Here is a 12025-nt window from a genome sequence, read left to right as displayed (position 1 = left end):
TGGTTTAATGTGCTCACCACCACGTTGGCAAGACAACACACTACAGGAAAGAGGCTGGTTTAATGTGCTCACCACTACGTTGGTAAGACAACACACTACAGGAAAGAGACTGGTTTAATGTGCTCACCACTACGTTGGTGGTAAGACAACTACTTATCACAATGGATAAAGTCAAATGGCTGATCAAAAAGCAACTATTGAAGGACATTCTTACCGTACTGGAGAAAGTCATCTCTCTTGCCATGCTTGAATAGCTGGGCCTAAAAGACAGACGGGAGACAGGAGAGACAGGTGAGACATAAGAGAGGTGAGACAGGAGAGAGAGGTGAGACAGGAGAGCGAGGGCAAAACATCAATATCATGGATGAGATCGAAATAATACATTTTCCTTTAAAGATGTGAAATTCCAACACCTGTTTTGTTCATAACGTTGTGGCTCCTCCCCTTTTGAGGGTCAACATGTTGTCTGGGATTACATCACCACTAACCTCTACCTTCTGGATGTCATTACATGTAGTCTGGGATTACATCACCACTAACCTCTACCTTCTGGATGTCATTACATGTAGTCTGGGATTAAATCGCCACTAAACTCTACCTTCTGGATGTCATTACATGTTGTCTGGGATTAAATCACCACTAACCTCTACCTTCTGGATGTCATTACATGTTGTCTGGGATTAAATCACCACTAACCTCTACCTTCTGGATGTCATTACATGTTGTCTGGGATTAAATCACCACTAACCTCTACCTTCTGGATGTCATTACATGTTGTCTGGGATTAAATCACCACTAACCTCTACCTTCTGGATGTCATTACATGTTGTCTGGGATTAAATCACCACTAACCTCTACCTTCTGGATGTCATTACATGTTGTCTGGGATTAAATCACCACTAACCTCTACCTTCTGGATGTCATTACATGTTGTCTGGGATTAAATCACCACTAACCTCTACCTTCTGGATGTCATTACATGTTGTCTGGGATTAAATCACCACTAACCTCTACCTTCTGGATGTCATTACATGTTGTCTGGGATTACATCACCACTAACCTTTACCTTCTGGATGTCATTACATGTTGTCTGGGATTAAATCACCACTAACCTCTACCTTCTGGATGTCATTACATGTTGTCTGGGATTACATCACCACTAACCTCTGGATGTCATTACATGTTGTTTGGGATTACATCACCACTAACCTCTACCTTCTGGATGTCATTACATGTTGTCTGGGATTAAACCACCACTAACCTCTACCTTCTGGATGTCATTACATGTTGTCTGGGATTAAACCACCACTAACCTCTACCTTCTGGATGTCATTACATGTTGTCTGGGATTAAATCACCACTAACCTCTGGATGTCATTACATGTTGTTTGGGATTACATCACCACTAACCTCTACCTTCTGGATGTCATTACATGTTGTCTGGGATTAAATCACCACTAACCTCTACCTTCTGGATGTCATTACATGTAGTCTGGGATTAAATCACCACTAACCTCTACTTTATGGATGTCATTACATGTTGTCTGGGATTAAATCACCACTAACCTTTACCTTCTGGATGTCATTACATGTTGTCTGGGATTACAGCAACACTAACCTCTACCTTCTGGATGTCATTACATGTTGTCTGGGATTAAATCACCACTAACCTCTACCTTCTGGATGTCATTACATGTAGTCTGGGATTACATCACTACTAACCTCTACCTTCTGGATGTCATTACATGTTGTCTGGGATTAAATCACCACTAACCTCTACCTTCTGGATGTCATTACATGTTGTCTGGGATTAAATCACCACTAACCTCTACCTTCTGGATGTCATTACATGTTGTCTGGGATTAAATCACCACTAACCTCTGGATGTCATTACATGTTGTTTGGGATTACATCACCACTAACCTCTACCTTCTGGATGTCATTACATGTTGTCTGGGATTAAACCACCACTAACCTCTACCTTCTGGATGTCATTACATGTTGTCTGGGATTAAATCACCACTAACCTCTGGATGTCATTACATGTTGTTTGGGATTACATCACCACTAACCTCTACCTTCTGGATGTCATTACATGTTGTCTGGGATTAAACCACCACTAACCTCTACCTTCTGGATGTCATTACATGTTGTCTGGGATTAAACCACCACTAACCTCTACCTTCTGGATGTCATTACATGTTGTCTGGGATTAAATCACCACTAACCTCTGGATGTCATTACATGTTGTTTGGGATTACATCACCACTAACCTCTACCTTCTGGATGTCATTACATGTTGTCTGGGATTACATCACCACTAACCTCTACCTTCTGGATGTCATTACATGTTGTCTGGGATTAAATCACCACTAACCTCTACCTTCTGGATGTCATTACATGTTGTCTGGGATTAAATCACCACTAACCTCTACCTTCTGGATGTCATTACATGTTGTCTGGGATTAAATCACCACTAACCTCTACCTTCTGGATGTCATTACATGTAGTCTGGGATTAAATCACCACTAACCTCTACTTTATGGATGTCATTACATGTTGTCTGGGATTAAATCACCACTAACCTTTACCTTCTGGATGTCCAAACATGTTGTCTGGGATTACAGCAACACTAACCTCTACCTTCTGGATGTCATTACATGTTGTCTGGGATTAAATCACCACTAACCTCTACCTTCTGGATGTCATTACATGTTGTCTGGGATTAAATCACCACTAACCTCTACCTTCTGGATGTCATTACATGTAGTCTGGGATTAAATCACCACTAACCTCTACTTTATGGATGTCATTACATGTTGTCTGGGATTAAATCACCACTAACCTTTACCTTCTGGATGTCCAAACATGTTGTCTGGGATTACAGCAACACTAACCTCTACCTTCTGGATGTCATTACATGTTGTCTGGGATTAAACCACCACTAACCTCTACCTTCTGGATGTCATTACATGTTGTCTGGGATTAAATCACCACTAACCTCTGGATGTCATTACATGTTGTTTGGGATTACATCACCACTAACCTCTACCTTCTGGATGTCATTACATGTTGTCTGGGATTACATCACCACTAACCTCTACCTTCTGGATGTCATTACATGTTGTCTGGGATTAAATCACCACTAACCTCTACCTTCTGGATGTCATTACATGTTGTCTGGGATTAAATCACCACTAACCTCTACCTTCTGGATGTCATTACATGTTGTCTGGGATTAAATCACCACTAACCTCTACCTTCTGGATGTCATTACATGTAGTCTGGGATTAAATCACCACTAACCTCTACTTTATGGATGTCATTACATGTTGTCTGGGATTAAATCACCACTAACCTTTACCTTCTGGATGTCCAAACATGTTGTCTGGGATTACAGCAACACTAACCTCTACCTTCTGGATGTCATTACATGTTGTCTGGGATTAAATCACCACTAACCTCTACCTTCTGGATGTCATTACATGTTGTCTGGGATTAAATCACCACTAACCTCTACCTTCTGGATGTCATTACATGTAGTCTGGGATTAAATCACCACTAACCTCTACTTTATGGATGTCATTACATGTTGTCTGGGATTAAATCACCACTAACCTTTACCTTCTGGATGTCCAAACATGTTGTCTGGGATTACAGCAACACTAACCTCTACCTTCTGGATGTCATTACATGTTGTCTGGGATTAAATCACCACTAACCTCTACCTTCTGGATGTCATTACATGTTGTCTGGGATTAAATCACCACTAACCTCTGGATGTCAGTACATGTTGTCTGGGATTACATCACCACTAACCTCTACCTTCTGGATGTCATTACATGTTGTCTGGGATTAAATCACCACTAACCTTTACCTTCTGGATGTCATTACATGTTGTCTGGGATTACATCACCACTAACCTCTACCTTCTGGATGTCATTACATGTTGTCTGGGATTACATCACCACTAACCTCTACCTTCTGGATGTCATTACAAGTTGCAGCGAGGACTGCCGTGTGTTAAAGGTTCATTTTAACTACTCTTCTAATGCCATTCTCTCAGTCTCTTTTCTCACTCCCCATTTCTCATCGGCTCTTTAAAGTTTTGCTGCATGGCCAAATTCAAAACGCAACTGTGCAAAACAAAGATCTTCCTCGAGCCCGTTGAAGCCCCTCAGGGCCGTCAGAACACACAGAGCCCGTTTTAAACGCTCTGAGCGCCACATAGAGAGAGACAAGCAGGTTTCCCCTCCCAGTCATATTACACAGCACAGAGAGAAGGAGAGACCGTTTGTAAACACGTAGCGCCAGTTTCAACGCCAATAATATGACTTTGATACACTGCTCGCTTGAGGGCTGCATTAAATTAGCTTCTTAGACTGACACAACACAAGAGTTGACCTGGGAAAAATGTACTACAATACACTGTTATATCAAGGTGGTTGGTGAAACCACAACTATAGGACATTAAGACATGAAAGACAAAGTGGAAGAGAGTGAGGGACTGGGGATTAGTGTGGGCAGTTAGGCCATAGCACCTCTATTGGTAAAGTAATGACTACCGGCAGTATATCTATATACTACTGCACTGGTAAAGTAATGACTACCGGCAGTATATCTATAGACTACTACACTGGTAAAGTAATGACTACCAGCAGTATATCTATATACTACTACACTGGTAAAGTAATGACTACCAGCAGTATATCTATATACTACTACACTGGTAAAGTAATGACTACCGGCAGTATATCTATAGACTACTACACTGGTAAAGTAATGACTACCAGCAGTATATCTATATACTACTACACTGGTAAAGTAATGACTACCAGCAGTATATCTATATACTACTACACTGGTAAAGTACTGACTACCGGCAGTATATCTATATACTACTACACTGGTAAAGTAATGACTACCAGCAGTATATCTATATACTACTGCACTGGTAAAGTACTGACTACCGGCAGTATATCTATATACTACTACACTGGTAAAGTAATGACTACCAGCAGTATATCTATATACTACTACACTGGTAAAGTAATGACTACCGGCAGTATATCTATATACTACTACACTGGTAAAGTAATGACTACCAGCAGTATATCTATATACTACTACACTGGTAAAGTAATGACTACCAGCAGTATATCTATATACTACTACACTGGTAAAGTAATGACTACCGGCAGTATATCTATATACTACTGCACTGGTAAAGTAATGACTACCAGCAGTATATCTATATACTACTACACTGGTAAAGTAATGACTACCGGCAGTATATCTATATACTACTGCACTGGTAAAGTAATGACTACCGGCAGTATATCTATATACTACTACACTGGTAAAGTAATGACTACCAGCAGTATATCTATATACTACTACACTGGTAAAGTAATGACTACCAGCAGTATATCTATATACTACTACACTGGTAAAGTAATGACTACCGGCAGTATATCTATAGACTACTACACTGATCCCAGATCTGTTTGGGCTGTATAGCCAACCCCTGGGGATCTGGGATACCAGTTCCTAAAACAGGTCTGTGACCAGGCTAGCTAATTACCACCAGAGGCATGTCTTCACGTTCCCTCCCTCAGTCGTAAAACACTGACAACAGGTGCAGCACGAAACACCTGCCAACCTGCCAAACCCACAAAGGCTATGATCTCGCACAAACATGGCAGCCGTACATGTAGGCTCTTGTAAACTAGGCCTGCTCACTGCAACACACACACACTCGAGGACAGACAAACTGTGTGTGTGTGTGTGTCATACCAGAGACTGCAGGGCCCCGTCCAGGATTACAGTACCTCCCACGGTCTGGTCACTGGCCTGAGAGATGGTGGTCAGACTCCAGTCCAGGAAGTCTCCTAGTCGCTTCAGCTTCACGTCAGGACGTGTCACAAACCTGCACACACAGACAGTTAGACGACCACACACTAGGACCACTCAGTGAACTGTAAACACAGACAGTTAGACGACCACACACTAGGACCACTCAGTGAACTGTAAACACAGACAGTTAGATGACAACAGGCTAGGACCACTCAGTGAACTGTAAACACAGACAGTTAGACGACCACACACTAGGACCACTCAGTGAACTGTAAACACAGACAGTTAGATGACAACAGGCTAGGACCACTCAGTAAGCTGTGTGTGTGTGTGTGTGGCCTAGGTATGAACCTATTCATCTTCAAGTACAAGTTCGCCCTCTTCTGGGTAAAACATGAAACGCATCACCAATGTTGTTGCCTTTTTTAAACAATAAAGTTGAACACTTACTTTGATACCAACACAGATGCAGCATCCCTGGACTTATCAGTGACCATCAGGTAAGACTGGAAATAACAACAGACCAACGGTTAGTTACAAACTAAATACATCATACAAGGACTGGATCTGGGAGGACACGACTGAACATTGCCCAAGGCAGGACAGTCTGGAATTAGTTACCTTGGCGACGGCCAGGATGCGGTCCATGATTGGCTCTCTTGTCTGGCTGGGGTCAGAGGACAGGTGACCGTCAAGACGGGAGAGGTCAAAGGGTATCAGACAGGTCATAGATAGCCACAGCAGCAGCATGTAGCGGGTCTCCCAGGTCTAACACAAGGGGCAGAAAGAGAGGGTTAGGGTTAAAGGTCAAAGGGTATCAGACAGGTCATAGATAGCCACAGCAGCAGCATGTAGCGGGTCTCCCAGGTCTGACAGGAAGGGGCAGAAAGAGAGGGTTAGGGTTAAAGGTCAAAGGGTATCAGACAGGTCATAGACAGCCACAGCAGCAACATGCAATGGGTCTCCCAGGTCTGACAGGAAGGGGCAGAAAGAGAGGGTTAGGGTTAAAGGTCAAAGGGTATCAGACAGGTCATAGACAGCCACAGCAGCAACATGCAACAGGTCTCCCAGGTCTGACAGGAAGGGGCAGAAAGAGAGGGTTAGGGTTAAAGGTCAAAGGGTATCAGACAGGTCATAGACAGCCACAGCAGCAACATGCAATGGGTCTCCCAGGTCTGACAGGAAGGGGCAGAAAGAGAGGGTTAGGGTTAAAGGTCAAAGGGTATCAGACAGGTCATAGACAGCCACAGCAGCAACATGCAACAGGTCTCCCAGGTCTGACAGGAAGGGGCAAGGAGAGAAAGACTTGAATGAAATGTATTGAACTGTGAGGGTAGGCAACAACACATCCGCCACGCTGACCCTCAACACAGGGGCCCCTCAGGGATGCATACTTCTATACCTCCTGTACTCCTTGTTCACCCACGACTGCATGGCCACGCACGACTCCAACACCATCATAACGTTTTCAGACTACACAACGGTGGTAGGCCTGAACACCGACGACGATGAAACAGACTAAAAAGGGAGGAGGTCAGAGACCTGGCAGTGTGGTGCCAGGACAACAACCTCTCCCTCAACGTCAGCAAGACAAAGGAGCCGATTGTGGACTGCAGGAAACGGAAGGCTGAGCACGCCCCCCATTTACATGGACAGAATGTAGTGGAGCGGGTCAAGAGCTTCAAGTCCCTCATGTATCCAGATCACTAAGGATCTATCATGGTCCACACACACCAACACAGTCGTGAAGAGGGCACGAAAATGCCTCTTCCCTCTCAGGAGGCTGAAAAGATTTGGCATGGGCCCTTAGACCCTCAAAAAGTTCTACAGCTACACCATTGAGAGCATCTTGACAGGCTGCATCACCGCCTGGTATGGCAACTGCTTGGCATCCGAACGCAAGGCGCTACAGAGGGTAGTGCGTACGGCCCAGTACATCGCTGGGGCCGAGCTCCCAGTCATCCAGGACCTCTATAACAGGCGGTGTCAGAGGAAGGCCCTAAAAACTGTCAAAGACTCCAGCCACCCAAGTCATAGACTGTTCTCTCTGCTACCGCACGGCAAGTGGTACCGATGCACCAAGTCTGGAACCAACAGGACCCTGAACAACTTCTACCCCCAAGCCACAAGACTGGTAAATAATTAAATAGTTAACCAATCCATAAGACTACTAAATAGTTAGTTAAATAGTTAACCAATCCATAAGAATGCTAAATAGTTAAATAGTTAACCAATCCATAAGACTGCTAAATAGTTAGTTAAATAGTTAACCAATCCATAAGACTACTAAATAGTTAGTTAAATAGTTAACTAATAGATACCAGGACTATCTGCATTTTCCTTTTTTTGACTCCTCACATACACTGCTGCTACTGTCTGTACATTTTATTCCTAGTTATATGTACATATGTACCTCAGTTACCTCGTACCCCTGTACATTGACTCAGTACTGGTACCCCGTATATAAAGCCAAGTTATCGTTACTCATTGTGTATTTATTATTACGCGTTACGTATTTCTCAATTTTTTCTCTCTGTATTGTTGGGAAGGGCCTGTAAGTAAGCATTTCACTGTAAATCCACACCTGTTGTTAACGAAGCATGTAACAAATAACATTTGATTTGATTTGTAACCATAAGATACAAACAGGGACAATACAGAGACAAACAGGTAACTTCTATACATATAATACATTAAACAACTTGGAAGTAAACAGTTGAATCCCTATAGACCTAACCTAGAAAGTAAACAGTTGAATCCCTATAGGTCTAATCTAGAAAGTAAACAGTTAAATCCCTATAGACCTAATCTAGAAAGTAAACAGTTGAATCCCTATAGGCCTAATCTAGAAAGTAAACAGTTGAATCCCTATAGGCCTAATCTAGAAAGTAAACAGTTGAATCCCTATAGACCTAATCTAGAAAGTAAACAGTTGAATCCCTATAGACCTAATCTAGAAAGTAAACAGTTGAATCCCTATAGGCCTAATCTAGAAAGTAAACAGTTGAATCCCTATAGACCTAATCTAGAAAGTAAACAGTTGAATCCCTATAGGCCTAATCTAGAAAGTAAACAGTTGAATCCCTATAGACCTAACCTAGAAAGTAAACAGTTGAATCCCTATAGACCTAACCTAGAAAGTAAACAGTTGAATCCCTATAGGTCTAATCTAGAAAGTAAACAGTTAAATCCCTATAGACCTAATCTAGAAAGTAAACAGTTGAATCCCTATAGGCCTAATCTAGAAAGTAAACAGTTGAATCCCTATAGGCCTAATCTAGAAAGTAAACAGTTGAATCCCTATAGGCCTAATCTAGAAAGTAAACAGTTGAATCCCTATAGACCTAATCTAGAAAGTAAACAGTTGAATCCCTATAGGCCTAATCTAGAAAGTAAACAGTTGAATCCCTATAGACCTAATCTAGAAAGTAAACAGTTAAATCCCTATAGGCCTAATCTAGAAAGTAAACAGTTGAATCCCTATAGACCTAATCTAGAAAGTAAACAGTTGAATCCCTATAGACCTAATCTAGAAAGTAAACAGTTGAATCCCTATAGACCTAATCTAGAAAGTAAACAGTTGAATCCCTATAGGCCTAATCTAGAAAGTAAACAGTTGAATCCCTATAGGCCTAATCTAGAAAGGGAACAACAAGAGGGTAAAAGCAATGGATACTCTACTTATGAATGTGTAATGTTTATCAATGTATAGTTTATGAAGGTACCCTTCAAGTAAAGGGTTATCCTTCCATTGAGGTCTTGTAACATGAGAAATCAGGGGGTCTAACATTAGCTACTGGGCTAGGACGTGATAGACCCACCTTCCATTGACGTCTCGTAATTAAGAAATTCAGGCTCACCTCTGGGTCTCTGGGGTCCTGTCGACACAGGAGGTCCAGGACTGGCTGGACATCAGCCACCTCATGGGGGAAGAGCTGCATGAAGATCTTATACCCTCTCACCTGGCGGAGACAAAAACACCTGAGTTAGAGGAGTCTGTCCCAACTGCTCAGGCTGAGAAAGCTGAGCTAGCACCACACTTCTAACTTTAGCCTGAGGACATAGGTTAAGACTGAATCAACACACACATCAGAACGCTGGGCTTCACAAACTCAAATCGTACTATATGTGTGACCAGATGGATTCAAACCTGGCTATCCAGTGACACAATAGTGTTAACCCACTGGGCTAAAGCCAAGGCATTAGCTACGGGAGCTAAAGCGAGTCTATAGGTCTCAGTCAAGGTTACTCATCATAGGAGCATGGTTCATCGAACCACCAACGCTACATCTGTCTGTGGTTACCTTGGAGATGATGTAGGTAAATCCAGCTGTCTGTAGTTACCTTGGAGATGATGTAGATGAATCCATCTGTCTGTAGTTACCTTGGAGATGATGTAGCTGAATCCATCTGTCTGTAGTTACCTTGGAGATGATGTAGGTAAATCCAGCTGTCTGTAGTTACCTTGGAGATGATGTAGCTGAATCCAGCTGTCTGTAGTTACCTTGGAGATGATGTAGCTGAATCCATCTGTCTGTAGTTACCTTGGAGATGATGTAGGTAAATCCATCTGTCTGTAGTTACCTTGGAGATGATGTAGGTAAATCCAGCTGTCTGTAGTTACCTTGGAGATGATGTAGGTAAATCCAGCTGTCTGTAGTTACCTTGGAGATGATGTAGGTAAATCCAGCTGTCTGTAGTTACCTTGGAGATGATGTAGGTAAATCCAGCTGTCTGTAGTTACCTTGGAGATGATGTAGGTAAATCCAGCTGTCTGTAGTTACCTTGGAGATGATGTAGGTAAATCCAGCTGTCTGTAGTTACCTTGGAGATGATGTAGGTAAATCCAGCTGTCTGTAGTTACCTTGGAGATGATGTAGGTAAATCCAGCTGTCTGTAGTTACCTTGGAGATGATGTAGGTAAATCCAGCTGTCTGTAGTTACCTTGGAGATGATGTAGGTAAATCCAGCTGTCTGTAGTTACCTTGGAGATGATGTAGGTAAATCCAGCTGTCTGTAGTTACCTTGGAGATGATGTAGGTAAATCCAGCTGTCTGTAGTTACCTTGGAGATGATGTAGGTAAATCCAGCTGTCTGTAGTTACCTTGGAGATGATGTAGGTAAATCCAGCTGTCTGTAGTTACCTTGGAGATGATGTAGGTAAATCCAGCTGTCTGTAGTTACCTTGGAGATGATGTAGGTAAATCCAGCTGTCTGTAGTTACCTTGGAGATGATGTAGGTAAATCCAGCTGTCTGTAGTTACCTTGGAGATGATGTAGGTAAATCCATCTGTCTGTGGTTACCTTGGAGATGATGTAGGTAAATCCAGCTGTCTGTAGTTACCTTGGAGATGATGTAGGTAAATCCAGCTGTCTGTAGTTACCTTGGAGATGATGTAGGTAAATCCAGCTGTCTGTAGTTACCTTGGAGATGATGTAGGTAAATCCATCTGTCTGTGGTTACCTTGGAGATGATGTAGGTAAATCCAGCTGTCTGTAGTTACCTTGGAGATGATGTAGGTAAATCCAGCTGTCTGTAGTTACCTTGGAGATGATGTAGATGAATCCAGCTGTCTGTAGTTACCTTGGAGATGATGTAGATGAATCCATCTGTCTGTAGTTACCTTGGAGATTATGTAGGTAAATCCAGCTGTCTGTAGTTACCTTGGAGATGATGTAGATGAATCCATCTGTCTGTAGTTACCTTGGAGATTATGTAGGTAAATCCAGCTGTCTGTAGTTACCTTGGAGATGATGTAGATGAATCCATCTGTCTGTAGTTACCTTGGAGATGATGTAGATGAATCCATCTGTCTGTAGTTACCTTGGAGATGATGTAGATGAATCCATCTGTCTAATAGTTACCTTGGAGATGATGTAGATGAATCCATCTGTCTGTAGTTACCTTGGAGATGATGTAGATGAATCCATCTGTCTGTAGTTACCTTGGAGATGATGTAGGTAAATCCAGCTGTCTGTAGTTACCTTGGAGATGATGTAGATGAATCTGTCTGTAGTTACCTTGGAGATGATGTATATGAATCCATCTGTCTGTAGTTACCTTGGAGATGATGTAGATGAATCTGTCTGTAGTTACCTTGGAGATGATGTAGATGAATCCATCTGTCTGTAGTTACCTTGGAGATGATGTAGATGAATCCATCTGTCT

General features: G+C 42.3%; 1 protein-coding gene across 1 annotated transcript in view; it reads right to left on the bottom strand.

Moving 5' to 3' along the window:
• Nucleotides 1-12025, bottom strand: part of tbcd (tubulin folding cofactor D) — a gene marked incomplete at its 3' end in the record, with an annotated part of 62722 nt that overhangs the window by 49173 nt on the left and 1524 nt on the right. The window contains 5 exon segments of the mRNA XM_038988712.1: nt 215-260; nt 5797-5929; nt 6307-6362; nt 6478-6624; nt 9717-9818. Of these exon segments, the coding sequence (XP_038844640.1) occupies nt 215-260; nt 5797-5929; nt 6307-6362; nt 6478-6624; nt 9717-9818 (484 nt within the window).

Source organism: Salvelinus namaycush, chromosome 3 (assembly GCF_016432855.1).
Source record: "Salvelinus namaycush isolate Seneca chromosome 3, SaNama_1.0, whole genome shotgun sequence".
Lineage (NCBI taxonomy): Eukaryota > Metazoa > Chordata > Actinopteri > Salmoniformes > Salmonidae > Salvelinus > Salvelinus namaycush.
This window is presented reverse-complemented; position numbering and strand designations above follow the sequence as displayed.